The sequence below is a fragment of the Aspergillus viridinutans genome (assembly GCF_018404265.1).
Source record: "Aspergillus viridinutans IFM 47045 DNA, scaffold_1, whole genome shotgun sequence".
NCBI lineage: Eukaryota > Fungi > Ascomycota > Eurotiomycetes > Eurotiales > Aspergillaceae > Aspergillus > Aspergillus viridinutans.
The window spans coordinates 5,535,536-5,548,373 of record NW_025091217.1 but is presented as its reverse complement, the minus strand read 5'-3'; the positions used below and the strand labels follow the sequence as shown (position 1 = coordinate 5,548,373).

Sequence of the window (12,838 nt, the reverse complement as noted above, 5' to 3'; positions counted from 1 at the left end):
CCGACTCATCATGAACCTCGAATTGATCGACACGGCTGGGACCTGCAGGGGCATGCAGGTCCGACTGGGATGTGGCATGTCACATTTGTATGCTAAGGTACATTTGAAAATTGAAACCCAACTACGGACCCCGCTGTTATTTTTAGTTCAGATGCCACAGTCAAATCGTCAATCATATGTATTATTTTCGGAACGATATAGTCTTAATTCTAACCAGCCAACTACCAATCATATATACTATAGCTGTAGACGATCACCGCCAAGTGTCATTCTCAGTCGCAGTCGACACACCACAGCCCGAAGGCACCGTGTACGAGCGGTTAGGGTCACTCTCCCACACAATCGAGCCGTCGCTTTCCTTGCGGATGTACTTGTACTGGAAGGTCGTGCCAGCCGGCAGGTTGATGGTCACGTACCAGAGGTTGTTGCTGGAGGTATACTTGGACGCGCTCAGGGCCACCGCACTGCTGGTATCCCAGTTACCGAGCTGGGAGATGGATCCGACAATGTAGACGTTTTCGCCGGAGGTGGTGGTGGCGATCTCATCGAAGGTGACCGCGACGGAGGTAGGGGTTGTGCAGGCGGTTGTGGTGCTGGTGCTGCTGGTGGTAGTGGTAGTGGTAGCGCCTGGCGAGCCGCTGGTCAGCGTGCTGGGCCAGGAGGTGGCCGTCGCGGTGCTGTAGGTGCCGGTGGCAGAGCCCATGGAGCACGACGAGGGGACGGTGTTGGCGGAGGCGGCACCCCAGGCGGCAGGCACCATGCCGTTACGGCGCATGTTGGCCGTCAGGAGGGCGGCGTACGACCAGGTCAGGTCGCGGGCGGAGAGGGAGGTGCCGGAGGACTTGTCGAATTGCTCGGAGAGGGAGCCGTTGTTCATGGCGTGGGTCTCGACGATGCTGACGTAGCCGTCTGCGTAGGTCTTGACCGCGTTGATGATGGCTGTGAAGGTGGAGCTGCTGGAGGCGTAGGTGCCGACCGCGGCGGAGCTGTAGACGTCCTGGAAGAAGGCGAGGGATGTGCTTGTAATCGTAATGGAACCGATCTTCTTCCACTGGTAGATGGCGTCGTAGAGCTGCTCGGCAGCGGCGAGGGTGGTGAGGAACCAGGGGTTGCCGTTGTAGTAGGAATCCTCGGGATAGCGGCCAGCGGAAACGGCAACACCTTGTGCGATGCCGGAGTTGATCGCGTACACAGAGCGGAACGAGTCGGTGTACACCTTGTGGTTGGCAAGGGCACGAGGGGAGCAGGGTTGGAAAGTAGTATCATCGCAGCCGGCTTCGGGGTCGAAGGTATGGATGCTGGCGAGGACGGTGTTGGCGTCCTTGCCGGAACGGCCACCGCCAGTGTTGGCGTTGATATACGAGCCAGTCCAGAAACTCTGCAAGTAGCAGAGGATCTGGGGGGCCTGCGAGTCACACCACGAGCAGGAAGCTCCCACCCGTTTAGCAAATGTGCTTCCCTCGACCAAGGAACGGTGCTGAGCAGCGACGGTGAAAAAGGACATGGAGTTCACCTCTTCCCAGAGATCTGTTGAGGTGGAATGAAAAGTCAGCAATGAATGTACACATGTTATCAGAGAGTCGGACTCACCAAAGCCGGTCTGGCTCCAGTACTGAGCCACGTAGGACAAGTCATTGCGCACAATGGGCCAGATGTTGTTGACAGCATAGCTAGAGTAGCCGTTATCCTGTGGATGTCAGCAACGCCTCCCACCCTTCATACAGGGAACATACGATCAGCCAGTTGCCAAAGTCGATGAGGGCCGTGGCACGCAGAGCCGGACCGTCGCGCTGAGGACGACCCCAGGCTCCGGTAAAGGCGGTCATATCGACGTTGTACTTGGGCTCCGCGAGACCTCCGATCGAAAGATCGCCAGACGGATTAGAAACGGTCTGCAAGTAGGCCTGAGAGTTGACGTATTGTGTAATAACAGTCTGCAGACCCAGGTTGCCGTTGCGGAAGAGATCGACCAGGACTTTCATGGTGAGAGCGGCATCTCTCGTCCAGGTATAGTAGTCTAGAGATGTCAATGATTGTCGGATAGGACCAGTTCAGGATAGTTGCTTACAGTCTGGGTTGCTGGTGCTGGGACTGGCAATAATTATGCCAGGCTTTGCGCTCTTCGCATAAGCACCGTCGGCGCCGACGTTGGCGAGAATGCCATTCAGCGAAACGGTAGTCTCAGTAGCCAACCAGGTGTCCAAGCTGCCAGTAGCACGAGGGGACAAATGCGGAGCTGCAATAGCAGCATTCCCAAGAGCCAGCGCACAGAGCGCGTAGGAAAGGCGAGGCATCGCTTGGTGACAGACAAATTCCAAGGAAAGGATGAGACGACAAGGTGAAGGGGACGAGATGAGAGTGATCGTCCTGAATCCTGACGCAAGGGACAACTCTGGGGTGTGACCCCTCTTATAGATTTTTGACTCCGCATGGCTGGTGATTGTGTGTCTTGAAGGTATTTCCGGTGAGTGGATTTCTTGTATATTCTGCTCAGCTCTTTTCTGCGCATTCTAAGGATCTGATTGGACTAAGAAATGAATTGATGGTCTCATCAATCTAATTCACGATTTCTGCATATGCGAATCCTCAAAGAGCATAAACAACGCCCCCAGACGGCATGCAAACAGAGCCGGGTTCCCCATGGGGTCCTCTGCAACGGCAGAACATGGATTGCACATGTGATAGTGAGGATGATCGCCCGTCGAGACGGAGATTTCCGTTGTTGCCGATAGGCCTGATATCCTGGGGAGATGCTGATCGCAAGAGAATAGCAGCAGCAGGCAACTCCTTCACGGAGATTTGGGGAGTATTCCGCTGCTCCGACTGGTTCTTCTATCCGAGGCTAACGCTGCCGGGTGAAAGCGCTCATTTTATGCCTATCACCCACCTGTCCAAGATGGACCCCCGATCCCTCCATCAGCACGTATTCACTCCGGCTCGGCTTGTGGAGAAATTTGGGAAGATACGGACTGCAGACTCTTTAGTAGATTGGGCAATTCGGTTCACGAACTTGCGGAGACACTGACTGCTTAAAGTGGTGAGACCATGAAGTATTCAGCGCATCCACTATAGCGCCGGACTTGTTGCCAATTCGGATCAAGCCTGAAGCATCCCAAAAGACCGTCGATATTAAGATTCCCCGCAATTGCGCCGCCCCCTGCTTCGGTCGGGCACTGACACTCCAATCTCGGATCTCAGGCCCGTGTCAGTTTCTGTCTGAGATTCTTTTCACTGGTAGTCACTCTGATTCGGATGGCAATTGAATCCTTTGGCGGTTCTATTATCCGGGGAAATTAGAGTTAGGGCCGCTACATGGCTACGAGCCTACGACTAATTACGAGAAGGCTGTCAGGCCCCGTCACTTTAACACATGTACGAGCCTACAGGCCGTGTCTAACCTAGTATCTCTTCAACCAGAATGCGGAGAGACTGATCAGTAACCTTTTTTACTCCTTAGAACACGCTTAGCTGGTGTGGGGATCACCTCGCGTACAATTTCACTGCCGATTCCACGAATCACCCCTTGCTTCCACACTAAACGTGTGGTATGCAACCTTCACGGATTGCTTGCGTTTCTTCTGCACAACTGCCGAGGTCACTAGTGGAATTCCGTGACCCTTCGGCGCCTCGTTGCCATCCTAGAGCCGGACTCACCAACCTATTGCCATGAACGTACGGCTTTAGATGCGGCTTTGCCAAACTCAATCGGTGCGAGAGCCGAAACACGTATCGATCACCTCTGGCAGTCCCCGCGATGAAGAAATCAATCAGTCCACGCGCCCGCGATGATCGTCACTAGTGAATGCACAGGACGGGACATCCGTAGCGTATTAGGAAGGCGTGTAGTGCCTACTATCAGTAGCGAGAGTATATAAGTCTTGTAACTTTGTTGGGAAATCTTCGTATGCATGATATCAAGCTGCACGCGCGCATTGCCAGGATGAAGTGGACCTCGTCACTCCTCCCGCTGTCCCTGTCCCTGCTCGGACAGGCTGCCCATGCTCTGACCCCAGCCGAATGGCGCAGTCAGTCTATCTATTTCCTCCTGACCGATCGGTTTGGTCGAGAAGACAATTCCACAACCGCGGCCTGCGATGTCACGCAAAGAGTTTGTGCCCTATCTGCTCGTTTGGGCATATGCTAACGTTTGCAGCTATATTGTGGGGGTAGTTGGCAGGGGATCACCAGTCATGTACGATTACCTCATATTCTGCAGTCAGAACTAACGCTGTCAGCTCGACTACATCCAAGGAATGGGATTTACTGCCATCTGGATCACCCCAGTAACTGAGCAGTTCTATGAGGACACCGGCGATGGTACTTCCTACCATGGATACTGGCAGCAGAACATGTGAGCGTCCTATCTCTGAGCTGCGGGTCATACTAATCGACGAAGCTATGAGGTCAACTCCAACTATGGAACAGCTCAAGATCTCAAAAGCCTGGCCGACGCTCTGCACGCGCGTGGCATGTACCTGATGGTCGACGTGGTCGCCAACCATATGGTAAGCCAGATTTCCCCGTTGTACGTCAGAATCTGACCATTTAGGGTTACGACGGAGCGGGCAACTCGGTAGACTACAGTGTCTTCACTCCTTTTGGTTCCTCTAGTTACTTCCATCCATACTGTCTCATCTCCGACTACAGCAATCAGACTAATGTAGAGGACTGCTGGCTGGGAGACACCACTGTCTCATTGCCCGACCTTGACACAACCGACACGACAGTGCAAACCATCTGGTATGACTGGGTGAAGGCATTGGTTGCTAACTACTCCAGTCAGTACGCGCACCTGGGCATGGATGATACTGACAGTGATAGTCGACGGCCTGCGCATTGATACTGTGAAACATGTCGAGAAAGATTTCTGGCCTGGCTACAATGACGCTGCTGGCGTCTACTGTGTCGGCGAGGTCTTTTCGGGCGATCCAACGTATACTTGTCCATACCAGAACTACCTGGATGGTGTGCTCAACTATCCAATGTACGCATTATGATGTTGGCGCGGTATAGATACTGACTACTGTAGATACTATCAGCTTCTCTACGCGTTTGAATCGACCAGCGGCAGGATCAGTAATCTCTACAACATGCTCAGCTCTGTTGCGTCTGACTGCGCGGATCCTACCTTGCTGGGCAACTTCATCGAGAATCACGATAACCCTAGATTTGCTTCGTAGGTCTTCCCTCACTTTTACGGATGCGAACTAACCTCCTCAGCTATACGAGCGACTATTCACAAGCCAAGAATGTCATCTCCTTCATGTTCTTTTCCGATGGGATCCCCATTGTCTATGCAGGACAGGAACAGCACTACAGCGGTGGCGCAGACCCGGCCAACCGCGAGGCTGTCTGGCTGTCTGGATACTCGACCAGCGCCACGCTGTACAGTTGGATCGCCTCTACCAACAAGATCCGTAAGCTGGCGATCTCCAAAGACTCAGCCTACATAACATCCAAGGTATTTCTCATCGTATCTTTGCATTCTGCGCTAATTGCATAGAACAACCCATTCTACTACGATTCCAACACTCTCGCTATGCGCAAGGGCTCCACCGCTGGCTCCCAAGTCATCACCGTCCTCAGCAATAAGGGATTCTCGGGCAGTTCCTACACCCTCTCCCTCAGCGGCACGGGCTACTCCGCTGGCACCACCCTTGTCGAGATGTACACATGCACCAGTCTCACCGTGGACTTGAGCGGGAATCTCGCCGTGCCAATGGCATCCGGCTTGCCCCTGGTTCTTGTGCCTTCGTCCTGGGTCAGTGGAAGTGGTCTCTGCGGTAGCTCTGTCTCCACCACAGCAACAGCTACCAGTACCACCAAGACCACGATAGCGACAACAACGGCAGCATGCACATCGGCCACAGCCCTCCCAATTCTCTTCGAGGAACTCGTCACAACTACCTACGGCGAGAACATCTACCTGACCGGCTCGATTAGCCAACTCGGCAACTGGGACACGAGCTCTGCGATTGCCCTGTCGGCGAGTAAATACACCTCATCGAACCCTGAATGGTATGTGACCGTGACGTTGCCTGTTGGCACCTCGTTACAGTACAAGTTCTTCAAGAAGGAGTCGGATGGGAGCATCGTGTGGGAGAGTGATCCGAACCGGTCGTATACGGTGCCGACTGGGTGTGCGGGTACGACCGTGACAGCGTCTGATACGTGGAGATGATTCTCATCTTCGTTTCGGCTTAGGTACTGGATGATGTATATAGCTGATATGAACTATTAACAGCATGTCTGATGGGAATACTAGATTGCATGTACCAGTAGGTTGATCTTATAGACGGACGCGCTTGTTCAGCGTGTTCTGTAGATGATTCTCTGAGCAAGATAAGGAACAGGAAGCGAGTCAAGAGACCTTTGTCCATCAGCCCTGCAGTGTCACCGGACTGTCCAAAAAAGCGAGCCGACATCCCTCCCAGCGGACCGGCGATGGATGTGATTAACAAGGTTCTCAAACTGAACGAGCTCAGGAAGTCGATCACGATCAATCTGGATATCATGCAACGACAACTCTCGTATCTCATCCTCTGTTCTCATTAGCAAAGCATCTTCACACTTTCTAGGGTCAGCCTTCTTGAGAACTCTACCTCTAATCCTTCAATAATGACCTGATCATTGTTCGCACGCGGCCTCAACGCAAGCAACATGGCAGCAATAGGAAAAGTCCAGCGACCTCCAAAGCCATGCCTTGCAAGCTGAACAGTCGTCCGCACTTCATCGGGGGTAGGTATCCAAACCTCTCGTCTGTAAAATGGCCGACGAAGCTCAATTACCCTCCTCGCCCACTTCTCCCATTCGGCCTCAACAGCAAGCGGAGGAAGCAGCTCAAAGAGACCAAGGTCAATCAGCGTCTGGAAGCTGACCTGCACGCATTTCCCGTTGATATCTAGCGCCCCTTGGGAGAGATACTCTCCGAAATAACCAGTGCCCCGGAGAGTTAGGTAATCATCCCAGTATCCGTCGTGAGTATCCAGAGCGCTAACGACCTCCAAATCCTTGATGAAGGTTCTTTCTGGGAAGGCGCGTGTATCAATCATGAGTAAGAAAATATCTTCGAACGCGGGATGATCGTCATCCGTTCGATGGCGATGGAGGCCGTACTGCAGTGCAAAGAGCAAAGAGGTAGTCCAGCTCATCAGATTGCAACGGTCATCACACCTCCAATACAGATGATTTTTAAGCGATTCCGCTGCGCTGGAGGGGTCAAGGACGAATAGATCATCCGCTTGCTCAGGGTGATTGTAGAGTGCTGCCGGGGACCGGACACTGTTTGCGCTGCTCTCTCCTGCTGAGTACGGAGCATGAACCCGAAAGAGGTATCTTGGGCGGGAGCGTTTGGTAAAGTGCCTCATATTGACCACGAGGAAGGGGTTGGCGTTGAATGGGACGGATTGCATATTGCTAACAGTCAGGACTATGATAGTGTATGAATAGTTATGATAGTTGCAGTTGCTTGCTTGTAGTATCTTGAATTCTTGATTGAATATATATTCCTAGAACGAGGCTGTACGCTACAAGGCTGTTGCTGTGCATCAGGCGACTACTACTTACGTTGTGGCACAGAAAATCGTTGGATGGGAGTGAATAGGAATTGAGGCTCAGCAGCATACATGATCAGATGAATCTATCAACAGTTGTCTTGTAGAGATTCACTCAGCTAATTCGTGGATTACAGTCATAAAGTTATGCATACATATATGTACTGCGGGACTGCCTGTCCTGCAGTGTAAGGCCGTCTCAGACTAGGACATGCTATCTTCGTGCCGACATAGCCTCTCTTCAACCTCCCCTATTCATGTTAGCCCGTACGCAATGGTACACTGCTATTTTCTTCAATATACATACCGGGTTAGAACCGTTAGATTTAGAGCCCCTGTCAACTGCCGACACGAGGTGAAACGGATGCCAAGCCCGTAGGTAGCAGACCGCGGATCCATATGATGATTCTGATTGCTCGCAATAACAAGCCTTTGCTTTAAATAACCCTCCTACATTGGGATTCTCCCCCCACCTTCCTGATCAAACGGTAGTTCGTGTCATTTAGTGAGAGACTGTGACAGCGGACAGATGCCGATCCCTTCCCGCTGCCACTCGGAATTCCCTCGGAATACACGGGATCGTCCCGAACACTGTAACGGGAAGCATATAAACATGCCGTCCCTCATAGCAGTCCCTCGTCATCCTCTATTCTCGAGTTTATTGAAGAAGAAGACGAACAAATGGCCACTATCACCGTCACCGGCGCCGCTGGCCGCCAAATTTCGGGTATATCACCCTCCGTAGGAGACTGAGGACGACACACTAACACAGACAGTCCCCACCGGCCTCTTCATCCACAACGAATTCACCCCCTCATCCTCCAACGAGACCCTCACCGTCGAGAACCCAACAACAGGAAACATCCTCGGCACCATCTCCGCCGCCACCGCTGCCGATGTCGACCGCGCCGTGACCTCAGCCACCACCGGCTTCCAGACCTGGCGCGCAACCCCCGGCCCGGAGCGCGGCCGCCTCCTCCTCAAGCTCGCTGACCTGATCGAGCGCGATGCCGAGGAGTTTGCCAGTCTCGAGGCTGTTGACGCAGGCATCCTCTACACCGATAGCATGGGGATGAACATCACCCAGACAATCGCGAACCTGCGGTACTACGCCGGCTGGGCCGACAAGATCGACGGGAAGACTCTTGAGATTCCGGGCGGCGTGGGATATACCTTCCGCGAGCCGCTGGGCGTATGCGCGGCCATTGTCCCGTGGAATGCCCCTCTGTATGCCCCCTACCCCCTATTCCAACCCCACAGAACAGTAGCTGATAGCGACAGGATGATCACAATCTGGAAACTGGCCCCGGCGTTGGCCACAGGCAACTCCCTCATCATCAAAACCTCCGAAAACTCCCCTCTGTACGGCCAGAAGCTGGCCCAGCTGATCGTCGAAGCCGGCTTCCCCCCCGGCGTCGTCAACATCATCGCTGGATTGGGCCTCCCCGCAGGTCAAAGCCTAGCCGAACACCCCTCCATCCGCAAAGTCTCATTCACAGGCTCCAGCGCTACAGGCCGGAAGATCCTGTCCGCAGCAGCCAAGACGAACCTCAAGAAAGTCTCACTCGAGCTAGGCGGCAAGGGCCCCTCCATCGTGTTTGATGACTGCGATCTCGACAACGCCCTCCTCTGGACCCGCATCGGAATCACCGCGAACAACGGGCAGATCTGCGCGGCCGGATCGCGCATCTACGTCCAGGATACCATCTACGAGAAGTTCCTCGAGGCGTATGTGCGTGCGGCGAGAGAGAACCCCGGTGTTGTCGGTGATCCGCTCGACCCCGCTACGACCAAGGGGCCGATCGTGAATGGCGCCCAGCATGAGAGGATCCTGGGATACATTGCGCAGGGCAAGGAGGCGGGAGCGCGACTGCTGTTTGGGGGGGAGAAGGTGGGCCAGAAAGGGTATTTTGTGGAGAATACCGCGTTTGCGGATGTTAAGGAGGATGCGGCCATTATGAAGGAGGAGATTTTTGGGCCGGTGGCGGTAATCACCTTACCCTTGCCCTGGTTCCTACGATGGTATATGCTAATGCTATTGACAGAGTATCGCCAAGTTCTCATCCGAAGACGAAGTCATCCGCAAGGCGAATGATACGCTGCACGGCCTCAGCGCGGCGGTCTTCACCAACGACGTGAACCGTGCCTACCGGGTGAGCAGGGCGCTAGAGTCGGGCCAGGTGACGGTCAATGCGTGGGCGATGCTGAGCGCCAATGCGCCGTTTGGGGGTGTCAAGGAGAGCGGGTTTGGCAGGGATATGGGCGAGGAGGCGCTGGAGGGGTGGACTTCTGTCAAGACGGTCAAGTATATGATTCTGGGTGGAGGTGCCAAGTTGTAATTGTCATCCCTATATACAAATACTCGTCTACAGACTGATCGGGTGCATCTTGTGAAACACGTTGGTGGGATCATACTTGGCCTTGAGCTCCTGCAGTCGCTCCAGATTTTCGCCGTAGATGTTGTTCACCACCGAGTCGCCCGCTGACATCATTAGCTCGCCATTTGTTACAAAGAATGAAGAAGACTTACGCTCGGCATAGTTGATATACTGCGGCACCCCCTCCTGCACCCTCGCGTCCAGCTCCGCCTTCCACCGCGCCTGCATCTCCCGCGCCCAAGCCCGGTGCTCCGCGTCCTTGTGCGCATCCGTCCACCGCAGGTTGATCAGCCCATTCTGCGTGCTGCTGCGACTCGCAAACGCCGTCGCGTCGCGCGGCACCGCACAGATGGCGCGCATATCGTAGAACTCGAGCAGGAGGGCTGAGGCGGCGAGGTCGGGCTCCGCCTGCAGCCGGGCCGTCAGGTCGGCGAGCATGCTGCGTGCAAACGTCGGGGCCAGCGGCGGGTGGAAGAAGACGCCCTTGAAGGACTTGCGGCCGCCGTAGGTGGCCATTGGGTTCTGCAGGGTGTTGAGCTGCGAGTAGGGGATCATGGTGGTTGTGTTGACGACGGGGTCGAGGGCGAGGAGGCCCGCGTACCGCTCCTCGCCTTGCTCCCTGCTGCCGTTGTAGAAGACGATCACGTTGGCCATGGGGACGGGGGCGCCGGGGGGCTGGGCGAAGACGCAGATGGCGCCGCTGCGGGGGTCCGGGTTTTCGAGGGTGAGGTTGAGCTGCTCGATGACCTGTTCGACTTTGTCGGGGGGGAAGGCTAGCAGCCCCGCGTAGACGGGATTGGTCTGCTCGTGGGCCTGGTAGGTGAAGCTCGTCACGACGCCAAAGTTGTACCCGGCGCCGCGGAGGCCCCAGAAGAGGTCGGCGTTTTCCGTCGCGGACGCCGTCACAATCTGCCCGTTGGCCAGGACGATTGTTGCAGAGAGCAGATTGTCGATGGTGAGGCCGTACTGGCCGCTGAGCCAGCCATATCCCCCGCCCAGGGTGAGGCCGCCAACGCCTGTATGGTTGACGGTGCCTCCCACGGCCGCCAGCCCGTGCACGGCAGCGGCTTCGTCGACTTCCTTCCAGGTGGCACCACCGCCGACCGTGACAGTTTTGGCAGCTGCGTCTACAGAGACGGATTTCATCAAGGACAGGTCAATGACCAGGCCACCGTCGGAGGAGCTGGTGCCAGCGACAGAGTGGCCTCCACCTTTGACGGCGAGGTCGATGTGGTGTTCTTGGGCCCAGAGCAGAGCGGCACGGACATCCTCGGGATCAGTCGGCATGACCACGATTCCCTGTCGTCAACTGTCAGAATGATGCTTGTCTGGAAGTGGGGCATAGGCATACCGCTGGTTTAGAGCCGGTGTCGGACCATCGTTGGAGGGTGTTATGATAGCCCTCTGAGTCGGGGGTGTAGACCTTGGCCGACCTGAGTTGGCCTTTTAGAGCGGTAATAGCAGGTTCGGGGATCATGTCGACTGTATGACAGGAAGAATAGTTGCTGAGGATGAAGCTGAAGAAATGCAGATGGAGATCAAATACCCCGCATGCCCAGAACGATCAGTCATCAATACGAGATGGCGCAGTCAGAATTGCAACAATCACAAAATCCATGATTCAATTGATATTCGTACATCTACTCTGGCAATATATTAATGGTTTGCTGGTAATTCTGCCGCCCATGTCCCTCCTGGCTTTTGCCCATTTGTGTCTGGCGCCTCCACCAGCCTCGAAGGATTCCTCTCTACCGGATATGCATAGGGCGCTGCTTCCTGCTGCATCGGTGCAGCATATTCATGGCCTCCCCCTGGAGCAGCCGGAGGATACATCGACTGAGGTTGTTGTGCAGCGCGACGACGTCGCCGGAACAGAACCCAGACCAACGCCCCGATGAGGATCACGCCAGCTCCAGCGCCGACCCCGATTCCCGCTGCTGCACCCGCCGATAGCCCTCCTGAGGACGATGATGTAGAAGTTGGCGACGACGAAGACGTACCCGTCGCAGTCGAATTCGTCGTGGTCGAATTCGTCGCTGTGGAATTCGTCGCAACGCTCAAGTCAAACAACGGCCGAGGCAGAGTCACCGTGTCCCCCTTGGTCGCGTTCGGCTGCGTCTTGCACGCCGACACCATATTATCCATGAAATTGCCCAGGACCCTGGAACCAGCCTTGCCCCTCAAGCACTGGGAGCAGCCGCTCGCGTACGTGGGAAAGGCATTGCTGTTCTGCGTGCAGTAGTTGTACAGCGAGACGTTGTTGCCCCACCAGAGGGTCTCGAAGACGGGTTTCAGGGGGAGACATTGCGACTCGCAGGGGGAGAGCGAGGTCGAGGCGGTGTCTTCGTAGACGCAGACTTGGATCGTGTATTTCTGGTTGACTATCAACGTATCATTAGTACCTGTCTGTGGTATGTGGATGTGAATCAAGGATAGCGTACAGATGAACCAGTAGATGTCACTATCGAACTGGTTGGAGTAGGTGGTACTGGTACTTTCGCAAAGGAGACAGTTCTTCATCGCCAGCCCCTTGACCGTGGAATTGTAATCGCCATCGTTGCAGATCAGCTCGTCGTTGACCGTCTTCGCGGTACCTCCGCAGATGGACAAACAGGGGGAGTTTACGGTCGCGATGACGGCCGACGCAGGGATGGCCGATAGCAGCAGCCCGAGAGCAGCGAGCTTGGCCATATTGATCGATTTTCAAGGGATAATCTATGATGAGGAAAATGGGCTGGGAGGTGTAAGATTTGATCATTATTTAGACTTGGGCACAGACCGGCTGAGCGGGCTGAAGAGTGTCAGCCTCGCCCACAGCCATATCCATGCTTAGCTGTGCGACTAGCGGACTAGTTGCTGATACTAAAGCGCTAACCCATGTCTACTGGCCAGTCTGGTGTCTTATTT

General features: G+C 54.9%; 6 protein-coding genes across 6 annotated transcripts; 2 read left to right on the top strand and 4 right to left on the bottom strand.

The window, feature by feature from the left end:
* Nucleotides 1–253: 253 nt before the first annotated feature.
* Aspvir_001634 (putative glucan 1,4-alpha-glucosidase) lies at nt 254–2,294 on the bottom strand (the record flags this gene model as incomplete). Its single annotated transcript, XM_043266754.1, has 4 exons — nt 254–1,527; nt 1,591–1,687; nt 1,734–2,017; nt 2,069–2,294. 4 exons carry the CDS (start codon nt 2,292–2,294, stop codon nt 254–256), a joined length of 1,881 nt encoding a protein of 626 aa, XP_043122689.1.
* Nucleotides 2,295–3,940: 1,646 nt separating this feature from the next.
* On the top strand, nt 3,941–6,181 carry Aspvir_001633 (putative alpha-amylase; the record flags this gene model as incomplete). Its single annotated transcript, XM_043266753.1, has 8 exons — nt 3,941–4,108; nt 4,236–4,351; nt 4,397–4,505; nt 4,550–4,740; nt 4,784–4,984; nt 5,030–5,176; nt 5,221–5,461; nt 5,504–6,181. The coding sequence occupies 8 exons, from the start codon at nt 3,941–3,943 to the stop codon at nt 6,179–6,181; spliced, it is 1,851 nt and encodes a 616-aa protein (XP_043122688.1).
* A 370-nt stretch (nt 6,182–6,551) lies between these two features.
* Aspvir_001632 (uncharacterized protein) lies at nt 6,552–7,412 on the bottom strand (the record flags this gene model as incomplete). The annotated part of the gene is made up of 1 exon (XM_043266752.1): nt 6,552–7,412. The coding sequence occupies one exon, from the start codon at nt 7,410–7,412 to the stop codon at nt 6,552–6,554; it is 861 nt and encodes a 286-aa protein (XP_043122687.1).
* An 822-nt stretch (nt 7,413–8,234) lies between these two features.
* Nucleotides 8,235–9,892, top strand: Aspvir_001631 (putative aldehyde dehydrogenase; the record flags this gene model as incomplete). Its single annotated transcript, XM_043266751.1, has 4 exons — nt 8,235–8,280; nt 8,330–8,780; nt 8,835–9,540; nt 9,599–9,892. 4 exons carry the CDS (start codon nt 8,235–8,237, stop codon nt 9,890–9,892), a joined length of 1,497 nt encoding a protein of 498 aa, XP_043122686.1.
* A 27-nt stretch (nt 9,893–9,919) lies between these two features.
* Aspvir_001630 (FAD-binding oxidoreductase) lies at nt 9,920–11,408 on the bottom strand (the record flags this gene model as incomplete). Its single annotated transcript, XM_043266750.1, has 3 exons — nt 9,920–10,035; nt 10,084–11,230; nt 11,283–11,408. 3 exons carry the CDS (start codon nt 11,406–11,408, stop codon nt 9,920–9,922), a joined length of 1,389 nt encoding a protein of 462 aa, XP_043122685.1.
* Nucleotides 11,409–11,587: 179 nt separating this feature from the next.
* Aspvir_001629 (uncharacterized protein) lies at nt 11,588–12,622 on the bottom strand (the record flags this gene model as incomplete). The annotated part of the gene is made up of 2 exons (XM_043266749.1): nt 11,588–12,312; nt 12,373–12,622. 2 exons carry the CDS (start codon nt 12,620–12,622, stop codon nt 11,588–11,590), a joined length of 975 nt encoding a protein of 324 aa, XP_043122684.1.
* Nucleotides 12,623–12,838: the final 216 nt, after the last annotated feature.